At 43.4% G+C, this 26,552-nt stretch overlaps 1 protein-coding gene across 1 annotated transcript in view; it reads right to left on the bottom strand.

The window, feature by feature from the left end:
• The window catches only part of MERTK (MER proto-oncogene, tyrosine kinase), a 92,028-nt gene that overhangs the window by 24,866 nt on the left and 40,610 nt on the right, over positions 1 to 26,552 (bottom strand). The window contains exons 5-8 of the mRNA XM_087823691.1: positions 21,746 to 21,832; positions 19,238 to 19,353; positions 14,481 to 14,664; positions 8,195 to 8,346 (exon numbers count right to left, since the gene is read on the bottom strand). Coding sequence (XP_087679817.1) covers positions 8,195 to 8,346; positions 14,481 to 14,664; positions 19,238 to 19,353; positions 21,746 to 21,832 — 539 coding nt within the window. The remainder of the gene's footprint in view (positions 1 to 8,194; positions 8,347 to 14,480; positions 14,665 to 19,237; positions 19,354 to 21,745; positions 21,833 to 26,552) is intronic.

The raw sequence follows: 26,552 nt of genomic DNA on the forward strand, positions 1-26,552 counted from the left end.
GCGATGGCCCCACCATGGCTGTACTCACCATGCCGAATCCAGCAGGATGGAAGTGACACCAGGCACCGCTCAGTAGTCACACATTTTGGAAATACATAAAAATTATCCCATTCTAGGGATGGGATTATAATAAATTCTGAAGTAGTGATTAGAATGATATATGATAAACATTTTAGTGGAGGTTTAGCAATTTTTTTTCTAAGAATATTTTTAAATGGTAACCTCCAAAGATCACGGTTTTAAAAAAGTGATGTAATTTATCCATTCTGTTTTGATGCTAAATATGTAAAGAGAAGTGTGACCATATCCATATCCTCAGGTATTATTTTAATTTTGGTTCTGAAAGTTGACACTTGAAATCACACATGGGTAGGAGCTGCCCCATGTGCACGATCCCCCTCAGTGTCAGGTGTGGACCACAGAAGGTGGGGCCGTGTTCCTGGCATGAGATGGTCTGGTCATGGGCACAGGCCTTGGCTAACTGCCTATTTCTCATTTATGACCTTTCACTTTTCACCAATACAGGCCAATTTCCTCAAGGACTTAAAATATAAGAACATTTTCAGGAAATGAAATCGTAAGTATAGCACGATTACAACTTTCCTTACAGATAAAATCCGTAGACCCAGCCTGTTGGGGAATGTAAGAGCACATCTTCCAAAATATGACATCTTGTTTCTCACATGGGCATTAGCTCGTTAGGGCAACCGCAGTGGTGCTTGTGTTCAGTTATCAAAAGACTTTAATATCTTCAACTCTGTGAGAACGCACAATCTTATCTTTGTAACTGTATTTAAAAATACGGCTTTTTATTGCCTCAAAGAACAGTAACATTCAGTGGGGAAAGGACTAGCAGATAAAAGTTTCTGTCGTGTTGCAACAACAAAGGTAGATTGTTCAAAGGGGTTCAAATTCACAAGTATCAACGCAAAGCTCTCACACCTTACTCTTCAAATGCGTCCTGTTCTTACTTCTTTCTGCTAAGATGCCACACTATGGAACTTGAATGAGAAACACTATGTTATGAAGAAAACCAAGGACATCTGGAAAAGAGCGGTGGGGCTCTAAAAAGTACCGCTTTTGGAGTCAGCCAGACCTGGACTCTGGTCCCAGTGCTACCAATCCCAAGCTTTGTGATTCTGGGCAAGTTACTCAATATCTCTGAGCTCCAATTTCCTCAAACAGACACTGAGAAGAAGAATATGTCCTCACGGTGTTTTTGCAAGGGTTTGTGAGTTCCTTCATGTAAAACACTTAGCATATGGTGTGGCGCAGAGGACATTTCTTATTTCCTACACTGTGCTCCCAATGCACTATATTTGGTCTTCACTATAAAACTAAGTCGTTCTTACAGAACTGACCTTGTAGTATCTCTCAAGGCTGTCCTGTATCATTCAAGACTGCCTTGGTCCCCAAACTATGACATTTATTCGACACATTGTAGGTTTCTCCTCCAGGCAAAATGTACCATCCTTGACTGAGCCTTGATTCAAGTGTTTGAGACCTCTGTCTGGCCTGTTTAACAAGAGCTACACCTATTCCTCATTTGTAAAAATGACACCAGCTCAAATGCTTTGCCCTCCGTTGACAGTGAGTGAGAGGAAGGATGGAAAGAAGAGGGAGGGGCACTTGCCAACACCCAGGAACACAGCGTGTCAGGAGGCAGAGTACTAGGCCAGGGAAGGAATCCTTGAGTGCACTGTGGCTTCCCTGGTCTTTGAAGAAGTTGGTTCTCCATAATAATCTGCTATGAAACTTCCTTCTGATCTAGACTTCCACCCTTCTAACCACAGTAAAACCAGCATTAAAGTCACAGTCCCACAACAATGAGCTCTGCAAGAATGACAGGTATCAAATTGAGTGCCTAACTTTTGGGCAATTCTCGGGTCAAAGTTAAACAGATTTCTTCACTGTAGAACATGAGAGCCTTGAACTTGCCAGTAAACACGTGGGTCTTCAAGAAAGGGCATAATATGCAATATTTCATAAACTGACTTATTCACTGAATTCTTTTCTCATGGAAGGTCTACTGACACCTTATGAGAATGAGAATGAGATAAACATTAGTCCACACTCATCAAAGACTGTCCTGTTCACCTTAAAACCCAGTAGCAGCCATCTGTAGATTGCTTTGTAGTTCATGCCAGTGGCCCTGGGCAGGACACAGGTACCAGCTGACCTTGGCCAGCACAACCAGGGAGGCCCCAGAGCCAATGCACCTGTTGGACAGCTTCAGACCACATCAAAGCACTACCCAGCCACCTCCACAAACGGCACGCTCAGGAGGCAGACTCAGCTGGCATCCCTGCCCTGAAGTAAGTCCTGCTCCACGGAGTGTGCCCTTGCAGTTGATCCTCCAAGGTGGTTGCAGCCAATCCTTGCAACCAATTAGCCTGTGGGTAAATCCCTCCCATTGATGTGTCAACAGCAATCAATGCTCAACTACAACAGGAGGGTGTACAGCCCACATGGAGGATGCACCTGGGGTGCCCAACTCAAATAATCATGGCAGCTGTGCCACTGGACCCTACAGGTCACTTACTACATAAGGCTACTCTACCAAGCCTGGGAGACATAGCAGCTCTATCTAACACATAAAAACAAACACAAGGAGGCTGCCAAAATGAGGAGACAAAGAAAGATGTCGCAAATGAAAGAACATAACAAAACTTCTGAAAAATAACTAAACAAAATGGAGACAAGAAATCTACTAGATGCAGAGCTCAAAACACTGGTTATAAGGCTGCTTAATGAACTTAGGGGAAGAGTAGATGAACTTAGTAAGAACTTCAACAAAGAGAGAGGAAACATTAAAGCAGAACTAAAAGACATCAGAAAGAACCAGTCACAAATGAAGAATATACTAGTGAAATGAAGAATCCATTATAGGGAATGAGCAGAGGAGTAGATGAATTAGAGGATCAAATCAGAGATTTGGAAGATGAGGAAGCAGAAAGCACCCAATCAGAAAAGCAAAAGAAAATAATAATCCAAATATATGAGGATAGTATAAAGAGACTGTGGGACAACTTCAAGTATATCAACATTCATATCATGGGGTGCCAGAAGGAGAAGAAAGAGAGCAAGGAATTAAAACCCTATGTGAAAAAATAATGATGAAAGACTTCCCCTACCTGGTAAAGAAAACAGACATGAAAGTCCAGGAAGCATAGAGAGTCTCAAACAAGAGGAACCCAAAGAGGCCCACACCAAGACACATCATAGTTAAAATGCAAAAGGTTAAAGACAAAGAGAACCTTCAAAACAGCAAGAGAAAAGCAATTAGTTACCTACAAGGGAGCTACCAAAAGACTGTCAGCTGATTTTTCAACAGAAACTTTGCAGGCCAGAAGGAATTGGCATGAAATATTCAAAGTTATGAAAAGCAAGTACCTACGACCAAGGTGCTATCATTTAGCATCGAAAGACAGATAAAGAGGTTCCCAGACAAGAATAAGCTAAAGGAGTTCATCACCACCAAACCAGTTATTACAAGAAATGTTAAAAGGTCTTCTCTAGGAAGAAGAAAAAACAATTTAAATATGAATAATAAAATGGTAATATCTACATATCTATCAATAATTACTTTAAATGCAAATGAATTAAATGCTCCAATCAAAAGACACATGGGGACTGAATGGATAAGAAAATAAGACCCTTACATATCTCCTGCCTACAAGAGACTCACTTCAGATCAAAAGACAAACACAGACTGAAAGTAAATGGATGGAAAAGAGATATTTTATGAAAATGGAAACAAACAAAAAAAGGTGGGGTAGCAATACTCATACCAGGCAAAATAGACTATAAACAAAGGCTATATAACAAGAAACAAAGAAGAACCCAGCAATTCCACTTCTGGGTATTTATTTGCAGATAAATACCCTAAACACTAAATCAAAAAGACATATGCACCCCTATGTTCAGTGCAGCATTATTTACAATAGCCAAGATATGGAAGCAACCTAAGTGTCCATCAGTAGATGAGTGGATAAAGAAGTGACACACACACACACACATAATGGAGTATGACTCAGCCACGAAAAAGAATGAAACCTTGTCTTCTGCAACAACATAAATGGACCTAGAGGGTACTGTGCTGAGTCAAATAAGTCAGAGGAAGACAAATGCCATGTGATTTCACGTATATGTGGCATCTGAAAGAGAAAACAAACAAGCAGACAGAAACAGACTCACAGATACAGAGAACATTTTGATGGTTTCCAGATGGAAGGGGGGTTGGAAGGGTAGGTGAAAAAAGTGAAGGGATTAAGAAATACAAATTGGTAGTTCCATAATAGTCACAGGGATGTCAAGTACAGCCTAGGGAATATAGTCAATAATATCCTAATAACTATGTATGGTGCCAGGTGGATCTAAATTTATCAAGGTGATCCTTTAGTAAGTTATATAAAGTCTAATCACTAATATAATACTTCATATCAACTATAATTAAAAATAAAAAAGTACTTAAAGTAAAAAGAAAGAAAGACCACTGTCCTATTGAGAGAGAAATTCTCTTGCTGGTCACGACGTTGGCCAGGTCCACGCACTGAAATCCGCAGCACCATAAACACCAACAGAGGGAGTTCAAGGTCCTGCGTTGAAACGGTGCAAAGACAGGCAACACATACTCCAACTTCAAGGAGATCAGACTGTACTTGCTCCTGACCTTTGAGTTTTTATGAGGAAGGCAAAGGATATCAAGAAAAATAGAACAAAGAAGGGTCAATGTGCTACCAAGACCTAGTGATCATCCACACGGTACTTATCAGGAGTCTCTTAGTCTGAAGGGACACAACAGTTGTGGGATAATAAAGGTACAATCTTTGAAAATCAAGTTTTCAGCCTAACTGCAATAATCCATCAAAAGGCCACGTCCAAGAAAGTTCCAAAAGTGTATACAAAAAACTACCCTTATTAGAGTCATGACTGGGAATCTCTAAAAAATATCCAATCCTGGAGCCTTTATAAAGAAGATGGACGCAGCTTCACTAACAGTTTTCTACAAATGAAAATGAAAGGACAGTTTGGAGATGAAGTTGTGTGTTCACATCTTCATCTTGCCCCTTGGAAGTGAAGGGCGTTCGAGAAACGGAGGTGAAGGGTGCAGAGGTCAGGCTCCTCCCAGGGTTGGCTGTTCCTGTGTTTTATTTGCCTTCCGTTGCAGCTTGTCCGAAATGAGCCACTGAGCCTTCTGTTCTCACAAAACCATGACGAAGCACAACATACAGCAGGATTTCAATGCAAGTGACCTTCTCAAGGGATGACCCAGCATCTCCAAGGAGTAATGACTGGAAAGGTCACAGCCCTAACTGTGGCAGCACTGTTCTTACTGCAGAGAGATTGATCTGAGCAAAGGCAACAAGAATGCACGGCCCGGCTGAGTGTTAGTGGCAGTGAGGGCGTTAGGGTCTGTGCTGCGTCACCCGTAGGGCTTTCATCACTCCTGCCCTTCAGCTCAAGTCCCCCTCTAAAGAAGAAGCTATCACCCACGCCAGAGGAGAAACAAGGACCTGCCCCTTAAATGTGTGCCGATGATCACTATCTTCTGCCAACCAAGAAGGAAAAAATTCCCATTGAATCGAAACAAAACGATTGTGCCTTTGTGTACTATCCCAAGACTTGAGCACTGTGAAAAGGAGCTTTTCTCTAGAGGTTCGATTGCCCTGACCCAGCCAGGGTGCAAATGCAGCTAATCCACAGGCGCCTTGCTCATGCTCTGGGACGAAAGACCAGGAAATGCGAGGCTCCTTCTCTTGTAGCTGCAGCTTTCTAACCGGTACAAATAACAGCCTGTAGTCATTTACTATGAGGCCTGAGAAATCGAGGGCTTCTATTCTAAGCCCTCTTCTGTCTCCTACTGCTTCCAACAGTCTGCGCTTCCTGGTAGGTAAACCGAGGCCACGAAAGAAAAGAAATGTCTCAGCTGTCCTATTGGGAAGCAGTAGTTTTGGTAAAAGTTGGATGACATGAGATTGAAAAGGACTGAAACGAGCTGGGGGACATCAGCAGTGGATGCAGCTGTTCCCCATCCCGCTCTCCTGCCAAGAAGCTGTGTTTCTTTCATGTGATGCCCTGCACGAATGCCCCAAGGATGCCAAACTCTGACCCACCATCAGGGTTACATGGATCGGGAATGTGAAGCACAAAACAAGGAGGCTCCCCAGGACGGCGGTAAGAGACAGTCCTGGTGGCGAACCCAGTGTGTCCGCCCCATCACAAAGAAGTCCGCATCCCCTCGGCCCGCTTCCTCTCCCAAGCAAGAATGGGGCCTGTATGGGACCTGCCCCCCTCTCCCACTCAGGCCTCACCACTCAGCTGCATCCCCCACTTCTGTCCTCGATCAAGTGTTCCCACCACAGCTATGATCTTTACACCTCACAGCAATCAAGCCAGGATGTCCCTCTGGCTTGACTGAAGTCAGGCCTAAAAAGTCACTCCCACCGGAAGGGCATGGCTAGTACTTAGGGAGACAGTCACGGGTTCTCACATAGACCCTTCTGCTTTTTGTCTGCTATTGTGCAATGAAACTACTATTTATACCAAATAGTCCTTACTGAACCACATAGGATCTTGCCATCTTCATCAATAAGGCAGGGGCTATCTGATATCCTGACACATTGCCATCCCCCAGTTCCCAGCACGGACTATTAATCAACACTCACTGACAATTCTGATAGTTAATTTTATGTGCCAGTGGCACCCAGATACGTGGTCAAACGCTCAGCTGGATGTTGCTATAAAATGTTATTTTTAGATGAGATTAATATTTAAATCAGGAGCTTGTGGGGAGCAATCAAGGTTGCCTTCAGGGCTGAGGGGGCCCTTCCCGACACTGGCCCTCCTTTCCCAGCCAGTGTGCCCGGCCCTGTCACACCGCTGGGTGGTGCAGGCTCCTCTCCACATTCTCAGTGATCAGCAGGAGAAGCTGCTGAGTGACCTGCCAGTTGGTCGTACGCTCTGATGGAAAACGGCAGATTTGAAGGTTACTTTTAACAAACTCCATTTTCTTATTTGTAAAAGTTAATAGTCATATCAGCCATCTTCGTAATATACAACTCTTAAACTGGACTCCTAAGTTCAAGGTTCTCACTGGCTCCCTTGCCATCTGCCAAAGTTTATCTAACACCTCGGCCAACGTCCAGGGCCCTGCACACATGGTTATGACTCTGGTCCAGCTTCCCTCAGAACACACCCTTGAAAGCATTCACGTTCCAGGGCCTTGAGTGAGCCGTGATCTCCCAAAGCTGTCACATGATGCCTGGTCTCCTGTGATCTTTCTCCATCTGGAAGCCCTCCAATTGTCACCTGTCAAGATTATTCCAAGCCCAGATCAAGTACCACTTTACCGGAGAGGCATCTGCATGGTCCTGAGCATCCCCGCATATTACTGCTGAGCAGGACAAACTGCAAGGCCTAACCACCCCTGACCCTGAGCCACACGGGCTGGTCACGTCGCCAGTGAAGCTGGTCAGTGTGATGGCAGCGAGACCACCGTGCACCTGCACCGAGCATGGGCTGTGTGTTCTCAATGCTCAGGGTGCCGAGCTCTTGACCCGAGGACCCTCAGTGACACAGCCCACCACGGGGCCCACTGCACGGCTCCCTGGAGCTCGGGGGCAGGGAACCTGCGCCACCAGGCTGGTGCTCCTGCTGTCTGCTGTGCTGCGAGTGGCAACGGCTTTGCTCTGGTTGGTTGAGATTTGTGTCTAATTTTGCTCCGATGGAGCTGTGTCAAGACGGCCTGTTGCCTGCTGAGCCCTCTCCTTCAGAGTCTGGTTGCCCCTTGCTATTCTGTGCGGCCAGGTTCTTCCCTGAGTCTTCTTCAGAAAAGTGTCCCCTGGAACCCCAAGAGGCTATGAATGCTGGCCTGCTAAGCCCTGTAGCTTCTCGACCCTCTGCTGTGCTTATCTGGGTAGTTCACACATCTTCCTACAAGAGCCCAAGTTCCCCGAAGGCGAGACTCGGGTGACAGCACAGATGTACTGAGAAAATAAACGAACAGATGAACGATTCCTTGGAATTTTATAACTTTCAGTGACCTCCAATTTTTAAGACATTCTTCATATCCCGCTGAGAGGTGCCTTGCCTAACTCAGTGACACCTGGCAATCTCACAACAAAAGGAGAGCTTCTGAAACAGAACTCAACCGGCGACAGGAGACGCGCACTGTGCTGGCGCCCAGACTCACCGAGGCGTCGGCGCTCTGCCACACGTGGGATATCCGGTAGCCCACCAGGTCCCCGTCCTGCCGCTCTATGGGAGGCCTGGTCCATCTGATGTCCATCTCGTTACTAGATTCATTCAGAAACACAGTGACGTTCAGAGGTGCTGCCGACGGGGCTAAAAAGGACAGGGAGAGAAAGATTAAGGGCTGAAAAGAAAAGCACACAGACGCATTCTCTTCTCGGTCTCTGAATGTTTGATGTTCGAATGTTCTAGGAAAGCACTCAAATGACTGAGACGAAGAGCAGATCTCCACCCTCTTTGGCGTGAAGGACCACTGGGATAGCAGATGAGTTGTAAAAAGTCAGTCCTTTCCCAGCTGAAAGAACAAGGAAGGAGGAAGGCAGGGAACACGGCGGTGATGCGTGTGGACTCCTCCAGGGGAAGCGCAGCGGACACCCTCGAACAGGGATCTCCAGCAGAAACCTGGGGACAGAAGGTCAGCCAGACCGGATGGAGATCAGGTCCATCTGGTGAGACGTGCGGGGCAGGGAACTCGGCACAGCTCAGGAGGAAGCCACCACTCTAAAGTCCAGAAGCAAATGACTGATGGTCTGAACAGAACTAATCAGTCAGGAAATTACTATACATGTCTGAGACATTTCATTATTGGAGGTCAGAGGGCCAAATGTTAGTTACTGAGCTAGGTGTAAAATGTAGCATTTAGCACTGGTTTTTACTCTCTGGTTTATAGTATATTCTGCTAAATCACATACCCACTTTTGTCAAAATGACTATTATCTCTCACAAGAACACAGAGTAAAAGTTAAAGCACTTTGGAATAGAAAGAGTGTGTGAGTGTGTGTGTGTGTGTGTATACACACTCAAAGTAATTTAGGAAACAGGTCAAGGTTATTACTACATTCTTTTTTGGGGAGGGAGAAACTTGACTGTATTAAAACAGAAAATAGTATGTTCTTTGACCAAGTATTTTATTTCCGGAAATTTAATCTACAAAAATTCTCCTGTGGGTGGCATTATATTCATTGTAACACAAACAGAAACAAAAAGGAATAAATATAATGCTCAGTCAGTAATTGTGATAGAATACATTTTGATACATTTTTCCAATGAAATACTTACAATCTGGCCAATGAAAACAAATTTGGTGGATCACATGTATTGATACAAAAAAAAACCCTAATGGAGATAAAGATCCAATTGCCAACAAGTACGCATCAATGATCCATTTTAGAAATTTAAAAAGTGTTTTTTGAGTAGAGAAAGAATAATGACAACTAGAATAATATATACCAAAATTCCCTGTAGGGAGATGAAATAATATATCTCTGATACATCTGAAAAGACAACGAAAGGGTACGGTAACCTTCCTCGCCCCTGCTGATTCCAGGAGCAGTTAGAAGGAATTTCAGTGTAGGACATGTCATACAGCTGAGCTGTACCTAGGAAATGACTCGCATACTTTCAAATCTATTGTAGGATTTATGGATAAATGTGGCCGACTCAACATGTCTTTATACCTGCTCCCCTCCTAAGAACCTCCTATGATGACAAGAAGGAATTTAAAACAGTATAAACTCATAAGGTAAAGAGGAGTCAACAGTGGAAGAGAAATTTCCACATATATTGGACAGATGAAAAAGAAATGAAGAAGGTATAATTAACCCAGCAAGATGATTCTCCCAAAAGCACCTGCAGCGGCTCAGAAGCTGTGGGCCCAGGTACTCAAACCGGCAGATTGAAAGTCTGATCAGGAAGTCATTAGCCCTTGAAACTCCTCTAACCTATTCCCACACACCTGGCCGGAACTCCCCCAAATTCCCACAGGAGACAGGATACCTCATTCTATGAACTGAAAAGCCTCTGGACTCGGGGTACCGGTAGAATGGAGGCATCGTGAAAGGCCAGACTGACAAATGGGGAAATAAGTGGAAGTCTGTGTCCTGAATGAGGAAGATTCCACCTCACCTGTCCTCCTCACCTGGCTGCTAGAACATGGGCAGTCATGTTTCTATGCATATGGCAGCAAACAGAAGAATTCTTTCTAGAGAAAGTAAGCAGTCCCCGGAGAAAAGAAAAGCAATATTAATACTTGGGGGTATGCTAAGCAAAACACTTTTAAGATCCTTGCCCTATCACCTGACAGTGACGTCTACAAACCCCACCCACACTCACAGAGTGTCCAATCAAGTTGCTAGTTCTCGACTCTTCAGTAGGTGCAGAAAGGTGAAGGTCAGGAATGGCCAGGGAAGCCTCCTTCATGAATGTCCAGGATGAAACAACACACATGACAAAGAGTACAGAGGTGACAAAGCCAATGGAGGGAACTAGAGAAAACTAAAACAACAACAAACAACCTGATAATTACTATGCCCAAAGATAGGTAAAGACTCTCATACTTGAGAACTGAGAAAAAGTCAATGAAATAGAAAGCTCTTGAAATTAGAAATATGACAAGAAAAGTTAAATATTTAACAGAAGAATTAGAAATCAAGTAAGCCTCCAAAAGTGTAGACTAAACATTAAAGAAAAAAGGTCAATCTGAGAAAAGAGAACTGAGGGAGCAAAGAGGTCCAACAACTGTCTAATACAATTTCTGGACAGAAAAATAGGAGAACATTTTCAAAGAAAAAATGTATAAGACAGAGTCTTAAAAACAAAGCACTTGCATTTCTAGATCAAAAGAACCACTGAAAGGCTATCACGATAACAAACAAATTCTACATCATAGCGCATCACAGCACCACGATTAAGGAGAGAAAGTATTTTAAAAACCAAACTAAACAACAGTTCAAGTAGAAAACTCAAGTATCAGAATTCTCCGCAACAACTCATGAAGTTAAAAACCAATGCAGATATGCTTTTGAAACTCTGAGGAAAAATAATTTCCAACATAAAATTCTGTATTAGGAAATATTATCAATCCAGTAGGACATAAAGAGATGCAAGTTCCCATAGTTTTAATATTTTACACATACTCTCCCTGTAGCTAATGGACAATGCATTCCATGAAAGTGAGGAAGTAAACCAAGAAAGACAAATACCCGAGAGAAGGCCCTGGAGTCACTAGGATGACTCTGGATGGAGACAGGAAAAGAAACACATGAAAGAATTAAAGATAATAGTGCCTGGGCCTCCCTCAGGGCTAGGAATAATATCTGTTCTCAGCTATCAGACTGGAAAATCTAATGGAATGAGGAGCACTGGGCAGAGTACACATAATGATCTTGTCTCCAATAGTGGATAATAATTGACTCTAGACTGAGCACTGTTCTTGTCCTGCCTCACAAATCTTAAAAGATCCACAAGGATCAAAGTTTTCCCAATATATAAACAATGTACCAAAACAAAGCTCAATACTTATAGGAATACAAAAATATCTAGCATCCCATAAGGTTAAATTCACAATGTAGGGGAATCCAATCAAAGATTACCAGCTACACAAAGAAACTGCAAAGTCTTCTACATAACAGGAATATAAATCAATCAAAACTACCCTAGAAATAACACAGATATTAGAATTAGCATGTACGTTAAACACAGTTATAACTCTACTCCATATGGTCCAAAAGTTAAGTAGAAACATGAAAGATACAAACAAGATACAAAAATTATAATGTGAAAAATGAAATATACACTAGATAGAATTAATGGCAGATTAGATACTGCACAAGAAAAGACCAGTAAATCTGAAAACACAATCGAAACTATGCAAAATAAAAAACAGAAAAGTGGGGGGAAAACTAACAGAATATCAATGAGTTATGAGGCAAACTCAAGTGATCAAACATGTGTGTAATTGGAGTCCTCTAAGAAGAGAGGTGGGAACAGAAAAAAACAGTTGAAAAAGCAATGGCTAAAATGTTTCCAAACTGGATGCAAACCATAAACACATAGGTCCAAGAAATTCAATGAACCCCAAGCACAAGTAATATTAAAAAGATCATACCAAAGCACATCACAATTAAATTGCTCAAAGTCATCGATAAAGAGAAAACCAGAGACAAAATACATGCAGATACATAACATACAGAGGAACAAATAAAGACTACTGCAGATTTCTTATCAGAAATAACTCAAGCAAGAAGACAGAGACACAACATTTTTAAAGTACTGAAAGTAAAAAAATGTGAACCTAGAATTCTATACCTAGTAAAAATATCTTTCAAAAACAAAGGCAAAAGAAACATATCAAAGGTAAAATAAAGATTTTTCACCAAATATGTGCTACAAGAAATGATGAAGGTGTTTAAGATGGAAAACGACACTGCATTTTTTTGGACCTACACCAAAAAATGTGTAAAATTAGAACTGTTAACTTTATGGGTAATTATAGGTTTTTCCTAATTTTATGTCACCCTAAAAAATTGCTTGTTTGAACAATAATAATAACAATGTAGTGGATTTATAACAGATGTAAAAGTAAGATAACAACAGTTGTGCAAATATCAGTAAATGGAAGTATTCTATTTGAAGTTTCCTACGTGATACATGAAGTGGTATAACATCACTTGAAGGCAAACGGTGATAAGTTAAACATGTACACTATTAACCTTAAAGCAACAACACACACAGAAAAAAACAGAAAACAAGAGTTATAGCTAATAAGCAAACAAAAAAGATAAAATAGGATAAAAATATTCAATTAACCCAAAAGAAAAAAGAAAAAGCGAACTACAGACAGAACAAATAAAAATGTGATAGATTTAAACCTAACGTTTGAAGATGTAAATGAAATTTGCTCTGAGCAATATGAATAATCACATTATATTTTAATGAATTAAATACCCCAATTTAAATGCAGAGATTGTGAATGAATTAAAAGCAAGACCAAAGTATATGCTCCTAAATTAGACAAACTTTGTATAAAGATAGAAATAAGTTAAAAATAAGTATGAAACAAAGATATACCATGAAATCAAAAGCTAAAATGGCTATTATAATATCCAGCAAAGCAGACTTTACAGAAGATAATATTACCAAAGATAAAGAAAATAATTTTATAATAATAAGGCGGTCAATTTATTAGGAGAGCATAGAAATATTAAACAGTTATGTGCAGAATAACAAAGCTTTAAAACACTTAAAACAAAACCTGCTAGAGAACTGCAAATAGAAATAGATAAATCCACAGTTATAACTGCAGATATCCATGCTTCTTTCTAAAGAATTGATAGACATAGATACAATTTGAAAAACACGATCAATCAACTTCGACAAGCTGACATTTATAGGATGCACCATCTAATAAGAGCAGAATACACGTTCTGTTCAAGTGCACACCAAACATTCACCGAGATAGACCATACTCTGGACCATAAAATGAGTCTCAATAAATTTAAAAGGAGTCAAGTGATACAAAATTATGTTCTCTGGCCCCAACAGAATGAAATTAGAAATCAGTACACAGATCTCCAGAAAACCCCCAAATATTTAAAAACTAAGTTACATACCTAAATAATGGCTCAAAGAAGAAATCAGAAAGTATTTTGAACTCAATGAAAATGGAACACAGCATATAAAAATTGTTCTCAGAGGTTTATCTTTCTCATTTGAGAAAAGGAGGTATTTTACAATTTTGGCACTAGAGTTTCATTTGTGCAATGATTAAGCCTTAACAATTTCTGATCTGGAGCTGTCACACTGTCTGTACTAAGACTAGATCACTAGTTGTGTAGGCTGGAGTTAAGGGCACAGAGGAGGTTCTCAGTGATTTAGAGCTCTAATTGGGAAAGAATGAAAAGTGTGACTCGAATTTAACAGAGCTTCAATATTTATTCCAATACTCATTGAAAAGGAAAAAAATCTCAAAATCACTAGAGGCATACAGAAAATTCTTTAAAGTTTAAAGATGTACATGAAATTTGCTATGAGCAAGATAACAGCGATAACAGTACCTATTCCATAAGGCTGCTATGAGGATGTAATGAAATAATGCACGTAAAGCACCTAATACGGTCCCTGGCGCATAGTGTTTGGTGAACATTAGCCATCTGCAAATTCACCAGTTTTCTTGAGTTTGATACTATGAGTAGCAATGTTTACATTATTATATTTTAATTAAAAATAATATATGCTATAAAGAGTGTGCTATTACCACTTTATGCAAAAGAAAATATTACCTATATGTAGTTTATAAGTTTCTTTCCCATTTTCACCGCCAACCTCCATAAAATTCTCCTCCAGAGACAAAGACCAAGCAAGCAAAATTTAAACTCTAAATCAGGCCACAGCGAAGGCCTTGCTAATCACAGGCCATTAGGAGCAATGTTCCGAGCACCAGGAATTACCTCCTTCGGTCGTGCTGGCCAGGATCCAAGGGCTCCAGGCGGACCAGCCGATCTCATTCCGGCAGGACATGCCGATGCTGTAATTCGCCAGAGCCCGCAGCTGCTCCACTTCATACAGAGGTGGAGAGGCGGAGGCGTTAAAAACCATGACACTGCCGTTACTCAGAGGATCAGCTTCCTTGACCTAAATGAAAAGTGAAGATGGGGACCAGGCATTAGTAAGGAGGCTGGAATGTCAGACGTGGGGCTCTCAGGCATCCCGTGCACATGGCCCTCTCCACAGGAGGAAGTACCTGCTTCCTTCCATGCCACGCACCAGTGTTCCCACCAGCATTACTGAGTGTTACTCACGTTGCTGGAGCAACAATTGAGGACCTGAGGAAAAGACCTAAAATAAGTGTTCTCATTGTGGCTGGTAATATTACAATGATTATAACACGTATTATAAAATAGCCCTTCCTCTCTCAGAACCGCCTCAAGTCTCATGATTTCATTTCTGCCAGCTGTTTCACAGGATATGCAACGAAGTCACCTGACACAGGGTGGCAAAGCCTAAAATATAGGGGATCCCCCCAAAAATGTATATATACTGTGAATAATTATAAAGGCGGTGTTTATTAAAATACATTTCATTTTCAAAATTGAGCTATCACCTGTTCAAGCGAGTATGCATTTTCTGGAACACCCCTGTATTTACTATCCAGACTATTCAAGAAAACCTTTCCCAAATACTACTTTAGAAGATGGGATAAGATGGGACACTGGATTTTGTTTTAATCTGTATTTCTTCTCATTGTGTAACCTGAGGACCCTCTGCTCTTCCTTGAAGGGAATTTGTGCCTTGTCCATTAATTATTCTTTACTTTAAAAGATTTTTTATTGCTTTTAGAGAGAGGAAGGGAGAGAGAGAAACATCGATGTGAGAGTGAAATATCAATCAGCTGCATCCTGCACGCCCCCTACCGGGGGGATCCAGCCCACAACCCGGGCGTGTGCCCGGACAGGGAATCAAACCAGCGACCTTTCAGTGCACGAGACGATGTCTGACCAACTGAGCCACACCAGCCAGGGCACACTGTCCATTACTCTTCCCCCAACTCCACCCCAATATAAATTCAATCCAAAAGCATACACAGATAATGTGGATTTTATGACATTTTTTGGTGGGAAGGCATAGGAAAGAAAGGGTCATCTGCACCTCAGCCAACAAAGTTCTCTCCAGAGCTCTTTAAAATGTATAGCTTTCTCTGAGTCCCTTCCTTCCATAAACCCCACCAGTCTCTCCACATCCCTCTCCTGGTGTCCTCCGTAGGCACAGGCCCGAGAGCAGATTCCCAGCAGAAACGTCTGCCTTTTCCCTTCAGCACATCTCCTGCCCATGCATGAGTATGTGGGAGAGTGGGTCTTTTTTCACTCCACGTTTTTGACAATTTCTATAATATGGAGTATTTATAAAATCAGAAAAGACAAAATGGTATTGAATAAAAAAAAGAAGTAACCAAAAGCAATTTTTGGGGAAAAAAATCTTAAACCCCATATTTATTCCTCATAATAATGGGCTAGCAATCACGGGGTGTGGATACACAATGCTGTTATTTCAGGATATAGGTGTTGAAATGTAGGCCAAGGGGCCACAAATAACATTTTGGAATTCCAAATCTGCTAAGTGACACTGAGCTAGTAGGGCTGAGCCTCACCTCTGACTAAGAATTGGGGACTCCACTGGGTGGCAAGAAGCACCAGTTGGCCTGAGGAGCCACCAGAAAAAAAACAATGAGCTTCATGCTCATCTGGGGGGGGGGGGGGGGGGGTGTTGGCAGAAATCACTTTATTTCTTCACATTAGAGAATACACCTCCTTCCTGGTGACCAATCATGGAAACTAAGGTGGAGGAAACCTGTGGCTCTCCATCCATTTTGGTAGCAACATGTGGAGCACTTCCAGGCACAAGACGCTCTTTGAGAGCATGTTCCTGGAAGAAGCCAGGGTTTCCATAATAGTCCTTCTCAGTGGGTCCTGGGGGAAAAGAGGGAATGAGACAGCAAGAAGTACATGGGAGTTAAAAATAGACATGGAGTATGCAACCCAAAAATGGGTGCAGAAAGGAATTCACATCCACAGGAAATGAATGGGTGTGTCCGGCTGCAGTGTGGATCTCAGTCTTGGCCAGAACATTCATATGTTACCGACTCAGAGTTTAAAACTGCAATGGACTGGGAACCTGCTACAAAACTAGACTTGGTCCCTTTAGAAATGGAAATATACTGCTTGTCTGCAGAATATAAATTGTTACTTGTCAAATCATTCCTGACTAATCCTGTTAGGACTGCAGGAGAAAATAAAAAACCTAGTCATATTTGAAATTCAGATCAACTACCAAAATTACATGTATAGGTACATTGCAAAATTACTTGTGTAATTTAACTTGTAAGATAATTTTCTTCTTTTTCTGCTATATCTGGTCACCGTATCAGAGATGGAAAGGAAAATGGGTGAAGGGAGACAGAGCTAGCTGGTGGGGCAGAGACAGAATAACCATGTCGGTGCCACAGGATCTGAGGCAGACTGCAATTTGGTGCTCAAAGGGTGATTGTTCACTCAGGCCATGGCCACCTAAAGCCAAGCCAGAGAGAGAGAGAAGTGAGCAGGTGAAGATTGTGTGTCATCACCTTTCACCTTCAGGGCGACCTGGTGTTTCCCTACCTTCCAACCACCCCACTCTACTTCCTGTCTACCCTGAGACCCCCCTCTCTCAGGTAGGGCAGCTCTTCCTCAAAGTCCCCCTGAAGGCAACCATCCTTGTGTAGAAGGAGTCTCATGTTCTCTTGGACTTAACAAGTAGCTCAGGAACTGGACAACAGTTTTTAAAAGGGCTATCCACGCTTCAGCTATGTCCCTATATAGGAACAGTCATGGCCCTACAATGGGAAACAGACTGTGGTAGTTCCCAACAACAGAGCCCTGAAATACACAAAGCAGAACTGATATAACTGAAGGGAGAACTAGACATTTCAAAAATAACAGTTGAGACCTCAATTCCCACTTTCCATAATCGATAGAACCACTAGGCAAAAAAACAAGGAAACAGGAGAACTGAACAAAATTATAAACTAACTCAACCTGACAGATGCAGAACACTCCACTCAGCCCCAGCTGAATACACCTCCCCTCAAGTGCACATAGAGTGTGCTCCAGGGCAGAAGTGATACTTGGCCATAAACAAGCCTTGATAAATTTAAAAGTATGAAAATCACACTAGTGTATCCTTCAAACACAAGGGAAGAACATCAGAAATCAACAGAGAAAGAATGCTTGAGATATTCACAACCCTGTGAAAGTTAAACAACACATTCCTAAATAACCAATAGGAAAGGAAGGAATCACAAGGAAAACGACAAAAAATTTGGTATGAACTGGGAAAAACACCAGAAATATACCAAAACTTAGGGGATGCAGCTAAGGCAGGGCTTAGAGGGAAATGAATAGTATATATGCCCATAATAAAAAAAGAAGAAATTTAAAATCAATCACCTAACCTTCCACTTTATGAAACCAGTACCACAACAAAGAGCAAACTAAGCCAAAGCGAACAGAAGAAAGGAAGTCAAGATTAGGGAGAAATGAGTGAAGTAGAGAGCAGGAAAACTCAAAGGCAAAAGTTGGTTCTTCACAAAGACAATAAAATTGACAAATCATCAGCTAGAATGACCAAGAAAAAAAGAGGGAAGACTCAAATTACTAAAATCTGGAATGAAAGAGGGGCCATTACTACTGGCCTCAACAATAAAAAAAGATTGTAATAGAATATTATGAATAATTGTATACCAACAAATTAGATAACCCAGAGGAAATGGACAAATTCCTGGAAGCATACAAGCTACCAAAAGTGACTCAAGAAGAAATAGAAAAAAAAGATTAAGTAACCAACAACCCCCCTCCCCCAAGAAAACTCAGGATCGAATGGCTTCTCTGGTGATTTCCACTAAATATTTAAAGAATGAACAGAAGTCTTTCCAAAATTCTTCCAAGAAACAGAAAAAGCAGAACACCTCCCAACTCATTCAACGAGGCCAGTATCACCCTGATTCTGAAACCAGAAGCCAACATAAGAAACTAAAGCTCCAGAATCTTTTTTCTTCCTTTTTTTAAAATCCTGACCAGAGGGTATCGTTTCCATTGCTTTTCAGAGAGAGTGGAAGGGAGAGAAAGAGAGGGAAGGAGACAGAAATAATCGATGTGAGAGAAACACATCAGCTGGTTGCCTCCCGCACGAGCCCTGACTGGGGCCGGGGATGGAGCCTGCAACGGAGGTTCATGCCCTTGGCCAGAATCGAACCCAGGACCCTTCAGTCTGCGGGCCAACGCTCTAACCACTGAAGCAAACTGGCTAGGGTGGTCCCAGTGTCTCTTATGAACACAGACACAATTAGGCAGCGGTGATGGCTGCCGAACTCTGTGGGTACACTAAAAGCCACTGAATTGCACACCTCAGATGGGTGAGTATTATGGTATGTGAATATCTCCAGAAAAAGCTGTTAAAAAAATATCCCTGGTGAGGACTTTGTAGACACAACAGGGACCTGACACTTACCAGCACTTGGGTGGTTTACAAATAAGGCTGGGCAAGACCTAAGCGAGGCTGGGGGTGGCGGGTGAGGGTGCAGGCTATTTTGAAGATAATGCATGTTTTCATTCTTCCAAGCAGGAGACCACAGGGCACCAAGTGGCTTCCCTCTGAACCCTGGAGGTTTGTTTACCTGAATGCTGCAGCTGCTGAACGGGGAGTACCCATCGAAGCCGGGGACCCAGGAGATCTTGAGGCTGTGTGCGCTCCTGTTCTGGATGCGGACTTCCGCTGGTGGGGAGGGAAGGGCTACAGAAAACAAAGACACACACACAGTGCAATTATAAACCACAGGAGGCCAAGCGGCCCGACAGACACATTAACACCAAGCCTGTTTCCATTTCTTAAGATTCGAAAAATCAAACACAAGTTTGAAAGAGGCTGGCTGTGTTAGCCTACAGACAGGCCTTCAAGTGACAGGGTGGCTCTGCTTGGGCACAGAAAGGGGACACAGGCAGGCTTCCCTGCCCACTGATGAAGGGAGCGCTTTTAGCTGCAAAAGGATGTAGAGAAGCCCAGCTCCTTTACTGAGCTCGTGTCCACGGTCCTACTGTGTGCAGACACCGTGCTGGGACTAAATGAGGAAGAGACACAGACCCGGGCTACAGGAGCTCTTGCCGGAGTTGGGGAGACCCATGTGAGCAGAGGATAAGAGTGCCCAGTGTGGAGAAGAGAGGGGCGCCACAGAGCATGGGTGTGTGTGTGTGTGTGTGTGTGTGTGTGTGTGTGCGCGCAAGAGTGTGTAGGGGGTGGAGATTTCCAGGCCAAGGAAGCCGGTGAGAGGCAGTTCAAGCAAAAGAGCCTATTGAGTGTGCTACGTCCTCAGTGACAGATGAGCTGTGGACAGGCGTTTCAATGAGAATCTAAGAAGAATCTCAAGTTTGGGGGTCTTATTTTCTTGTGCTATTTAACTCTTAACAGTAATAACCACACTTAATAATAAAACATGGAGACTGATGTGGTGTGCTTCCTATGTGCCCCACATTATGGCCTCCACCACATTTATTATTAGAAGCCTATTAGAGGGGGTCATCTTACCATCCCCATTACAGATGAGGAAACTGAGCATCGGAGAAGTTAAAACCTGCCAAAGGTCACAGGGTAGTGGACGGAAACTTGAACTCGGGTCTCCCTGACCCCTGAGCTCGTGTCGCTCAACAGGACACGGGAGGCTGGTTGGGGGGCAGCAAGCAGACCAGTGTGAGCACCAGCAGGGACTGGGCATCTGATCGCCACTTGGCCGGCTGTGTGGCCCAGGGCACAGCTGAACCCTCTCTAAACTCAGCTCCCTCTCCTATGAAGGGGGACAGTAACAGCGCTGCTCCACGGGGCTGTGGTAGGATTACATGAGGTGACACGCGAGAGGTCTGGGGGCGGCGTGGAGGTGGGGAAGGCGAGGACAGGATGGGCAGGAGGGCTGGACCCCGTTAAGCACACACTGGGGGCCACATCGGGGAGATTCAGTTTTACCAACCGACGTGCAGCTTGGTGAGTGGGGGAAAGAAAAACATTCTGTGATTCATTCCCCTAAATATAGGTGTAGAACTGCCTTAAATGCTGGCCTTTCCACATCAGAATTAGGCTACAGACTCTACAGTTAATAACAGACTAGAAGAAGGGAGTCTTGGTTGCCCTGACATAAATTTTTAAATAAATAAAAGCCAAGAGCATACATTTCGGAAACAGGATTTATTTTGTAAAAAAAAAAAAAATCTTAGCTGTGTGAAGTGAAAATTAAAGAAGTACTTCACCTTTTATGGATTTTTAAATTTTAAGATGTTTATACTCGATGAAAATGTCTTTATAAATTGATGCCCACTTGTGAGTTTTTTAAATTCCCAAGGCAGCCTTTGGCAGGAAGGAAGGAAGTCAGATAGTCCTCCAGGGTGGACATGTGCTGGGCCTCTTTTCCTTCTGGGGAACTTTTAGAAAAGGCCCCTCGGTAAGAACACGCTGAAACCTAAAACCTGCCTGAGCTTCCCCGAGAGGGTACCAGAGGATGTGAAGGGAGATAAAAAGACAGTATTGGCGTTTTTGTTATTAGGTTTTACACATTTTAGGTTTTCGTTTCTTTTCAAGCCCCAGGTTAAAATGCCTTTGGTCTCACAAAAAAAGGAGGCAGAAGCGATTGATTGGATTGGGGTGTCTCCACTAGCTGGGACCTTCCATTACCTATGTCCCAGCTTAGAGGAAGCAAAGGGACGAGGAGGGGGGAGAGAAGAAAGAAGGGCAGGAGAGCTGGGCCCGAGGAGAGTGACCCTGGCCTGCCCCTTCCCCCTCCTCGGAGCAGCGGCTGGTGAACTCGCTTCGCCCCGGCTGCCCCCACCCCAGGGGCTCAGATGGTCAGAGGTAAACATTGCAGCCTGTTTTCTCTTCAGATTTTGCAGAGCTAAACCGGCTGTTTACCAAACGTATATGCCAGGCACTGTGGTGAGTGCTTTTGCTGGTGTGAGCGCATTTGAGCCTCAAGAACAGTAGGTTGTGTAACTATTCCCATTTTACAGAGGGGAACACACAAGCCAGGCAGGTCGCATGACTTGTCCAAGATCACAAAGGCAGTCAGTGGGGAAGCCCGGGCTCCAGCTGGTTCCCGCCTGCCCCAGCTCCCAGACAGACTCAAGGGACTGGCCCTGTCTCTCACCTTTGATGTTGACCTGTATGCCCTGGGACACGGCCAGGCCCTTGTCATTGCGGGCTTCACAGCTGAAGAACGCTGTCTCGGTCAGACCTGAAGGGGAAGGAGACCGTGAGACCAGCTGCAGAGAAACAGGCCACTCGCCGCTCAGCAGAGCCCTGCGGGTGACATGGTGCCAGGCTTTCATTCCTTGGTTCACTGCTTCAAGCCGTAAATGCAAAGTTAATTTTTAAACTGCTCTGATGTTTTGAAAAACAAACAAACAAACAAACCCACCCACACCTGGGATCCTGAGATTAAACCCTAGGTACAAAGAGCAAGGAGGGGCTGAAAGGCAGCCGTTCTGCATTCAAACCCTTTCTTTTGCCCTGATGGTAACAAGGCAGTATTAAGACTTTCAATTGCTACAAGGTGTGGGACTCGCTGGCCCCAATATCAAGTAGAGTGGCTTCTGAGGCCCCCCAGATAGTCCCCTGCTGCTTAGCCGCCCAGGACACCGTGGACACTTCACAATTCCAGAAACAGGATAAAAACCACAGCTTAAAAATTTTCAAATGATCTGCTGTAACGAGTCCTTATTTAATAGTAAAAATCAGTCAACTCATAAGGAATTATTATACCAACGCCAGACATTATTACTACTCAAAGGTAATAATGTTAAATAAAAAAGTTTTGTCATTTCTGAGGTGTGTAGAGCTCTGATTCATATCAAGTAGAAAGGAAGAGAGGTAACCCAGGTCTAATCACATTTTCCAATAAAGGAGACTGGGGGCTCCTTGGAGAAATGGCTGATTCTCAGATGGGGGCAAGAAACATGTCAGATGAGCCTGGGGGTAAAATATAACACAAACACAGCATCACACACACACACACACACACACACACACACGGGGGAGGGGTACTGCAGAGGCACTGGAGCAACTGAAAGCATTCCCAATGGCCACAACTGGAATAATTTGAGCAAGAAAATAAATGAAGTGCCACTAGATTGTAACCCAAAGTATAAAACACATGTCCACGAGTCTATACTGATATAAATAAGCAATTAAATAAAACAGGGAGACTAGACAACCCTCCCCAATAATTGACGCGGGTGCTCTGCCCTCAGGAGGGAGCGTAACTCACCCTACTTAAGCGTGGGTTGCGCACAGCGACTTCCTTCCAAAGAGGACAGTGTGGAAAGAAAAATAAAAGAAAACCTTTAGCGTGGAGAAACTGACAAACACTGGCTCACTCAGGTGATCAAGGTCAGCACTAACAATCAGTCACCCCGACAGAATGTGTCCTCAATATGATGTGATGCAAATGGCACTTCCCCTCTGGAGTCTTCTCTCCAAACAGATAACATACGTCCACTCATGAGAAAAAACTTCAGACAGGTCCAACTGCGGGACTTTCTCCAAAAAATCTGCCCTGTACTCCTCAAAACTGTCAAGGTCATTCTGACAGCAGTTGGAGGGGAGGGCGGTTGGGGGTTTAGGTGAAAAAGGTAAAGGGATTAAACAAAACAAAACCAATAAAAACCTCATAGACACAGACCTCAGTACGGTGATTACCAAAGCGAAGGGGGGGTGAAGGGAGGTACAGAGCGTAAAGGGGGGGTAAATGGTGACAGAAGGAGGCTTGATTTGGGTTAGTGAGCATATAATACAATATACTGATGATGTGCTATACAACTGTACACATGAAACCTATACGGTTCTATTAAACAATGTCACCCCAACAAATTCACTAAAAAATAAACTTTAAAAACACCGGTCAAAGTTGCTAAAAACAAAAACAGCTGGAGAAACTGCCACAGCCAAGAGGAGCTTAGGGAGACATGGCAACTAAATCCTGGATGAAATCCTGGAACAGCAAAAGAGGTTAAGTAGAAACAAAGGAAATGTCAGTCAATAGTGGGCTTTAGTTAGTAAACTCTATCAGTATCTTTCATTAATTGTAACAAATGTGCCACTAGGGTAAGAGTCAGTAGTAGGGGAGAGTGGGAGGTGGGAATCTCTGTACCACTTCCACAATTTTTTTACAAATCTAAAACTACTCTAAAAATGAGAAAGGTTATTTTTTTAAGAAAAGCACAGGCACATATGCCCTCTACTAGTTCAATCTGGAAACTTTGCCATGTCTGTCTCTGGCACAGAGTCCACACCATGAACCGGAGGAAGACGGTCGGATAAACAGAATTCTTTGAAAATACACAGCCATTTGCTTCTTGCCTGAAAAGCTTATTTTTGTTTTTTTCTGTGAGTCTACTTGTGTAGGGAACGTTCCATTTGATAATTATAACATTCAAAGCTTGTCATGAACAAAGAAGTTAAATATTTATAAAACTAAAAAGGAACATGCTGCCAGGCATAAAGAAAGAAAGGCTCGGCCAAGTGGCTGGAGGACCCTGTCTGGGAGCAGATCTAGGAAGAAACAGAAATCTGATCCCTTCTGTGTTGGTGTTTCCCCTGAGCTGCTCCATGTGCAAAGAAATCACTGTTGCTGGGGTTTTTCTGTTTGTTTGTTTTTTAAATATATTTTTACTGATTTCAGAGAGAGGAAGGGAGAGGGAGACAAAGATAGAAACGTCAATGATGAGTCTTCATTGATTGGCTGCCTCCTGCACCCCCACCCCCCACTGGGGATCAAGCCCACAACCGGGGCACGTGCCCTGACTGGGGATCAAACCGAGGTCTCCTGGATCATAAGTCAAAGCTCAACTGCTGAGCCACACCGGCCAGGCACTAGTGGGTTTTTGCTGTTCTCCATCCAGATGGGAGTTTGTCCCAGCATCTGAGTTCTGCTGATCAGACACAGCCCCTCAAAGAAAAACAGCCCCATGGGCCTCTGACCTACCATCCTGTGGTTACCATTTCCTCTCTATAATAATGTCATGTCAGAATCAAACAGACATTTCAGGTGTTTTAACTTTCCAAGATGAGGAGTAATTCCACCAGACTGGAGGAAAATCCTAAATGGACAGGCTGCTGAGCTAAATAAATTCTCCTGACAATTCTAGGTGCCAAGAAACGACAGGTCCAGGTAGGAGCCAGACTCTTCCCAGCTGGTCAAGTCCTCTCAAGGGAGGGATGAAACCGCCAGTAGTTTGCGTGGTGGTTTAGAAAATATTTATTGCACTGGGGAGAAGCATTTATTTCAAATCCATCAGCCACATCTATAAAAGGGCCCCTGTGGAGACCCCATCTCTGGGGTCTTTGTATCTTCTGCTTGATTTTCTCCCAAAGAATCCTGAAAAACTCTATGTAGCCTCTCACACGTTTTGAGATTTGCATCTTAGACTGTTCCTAATTTAAACGGCCACAAAGGATGTAATTTCAGGTACCCTGAATAATAGCCCGACATTCTAAAATAAAACTCCCTTAAAGGGTCCTATGCAACATATACAGGAATGTATGACGTTGATTTAACTGTTGTGTGATGTTACTGGCTCTATTAGCTAATGGAATATGTGCTTGTGTGTTCTTGTGTTAACAGAAGTTTTCAGTTTTAACTTCTAATTCAGTACTTATCAACAGATAAGACTCACATAACCAAAACTCTTGGGTTCTCAACCATTTTTGAGAGTTTAATTTTACAGGGATCTTGAGACCGAAGCATTTGAGAACTGAGGCCCCCACAGCAACTAGAGATAAGTCTGAGGGGCATTTTTTCATTTGTAAAGGGAGCAACTATAGGGAAGCAAGAGGTAGAAGGGCTGGCACAGCACCTGGATTTTGGGCACTTTGTCCGGCTTTGATTTTAGGAAAGAAGACACCCATCCTATCCGGCATGAGGATGAAGACTCTGACCCCTCTAAAGCCACCACCTGGGGCCCGGGCTGCCAATCACTATGTCACAGTCAGCCTGTGACACTGACTTTCATGCTGAAGTATCACTTTAACCTTCTAAGTCGTAAGCTCTCAAACAAGATGCCCATATCACCAGGCTCCATGAATTTGTAAAACCTGACTTATATTTAGAAAACTCAGCTTCGGCTCAATCAGAAGACATGGGGCGGCAATCTTTCTTTTTTCCTCTACTTGAACGGACATTTGCAAGCCAAAACAGTCATTTGAGTTCAATGAAATGTTGCCAAAACTCTTGGGAAGCACTTGAGTACAAAATACAAATCACCTTCTGGCCCTGGGGGAAGAGCTGACCCTTCTGTAAGTCAGGAGGGTGGGTGGGCTTCACCGAGACGTTACCCACCGTCCGTCAGGCCCGCAGGCTGTGGGGATGCGGGAAGTGAAACTGCTTATCGCGGGGCATGACTTCAGGTTAAGCAGGAAGTCCATTTCCCTCTTTGTGTTTTTTTACAGGGCGAACACAAAGTCAGGAAAACCATCTGCATGCAGCGAACTCCTGGCACCAGGCACCACCCCCTTTCAGAACCGCCCAGAAGGAACCAAACCACCGATGACAGCAATTCTCAACAGACGCCCGAGAGATGCCAGCAGGGAGAGCAGAAGCTGGTCCCAACCAGTGAACTTTCTGCAGAACTAGGCGGGCACTTGAGGCCAAATACAGTCTTCTTTGCTTACTGTCTGTATTCAGTTACACATCTTTTGGCATAAGATGCCCAACTAGAGACTCATTTCTCAGCCTGGGTTGGACATAGCAACGGTGTGCACAGGAGAGAGAGAGCCCTGTCCTCCCTCTAGAGGAACAATAACAACCAGACTGGAATAGACCTGCCAGTTTTATACCCAAACACTGGTGGCTTTCCAGGGAAAAAATGATCCAGCCCTCAGTCTCCGCCTACCACCCACTCTCCCCTGAGTGCCCGAGTGTCCCTGAGCCATGTCCTCTGCCTGTGCCCCCCCCCTTT

Source organism: Miniopterus natalensis, chromosome 13 (assembly GCF_054644295.1).
Source record: "Miniopterus natalensis isolate mMinNat1 chromosome 13, mMinNat1.hap1, whole genome shotgun sequence".
NCBI lineage: Eukaryota > Metazoa > Chordata > Mammalia > Chiroptera > Miniopteridae > Miniopterus > Miniopterus natalensis.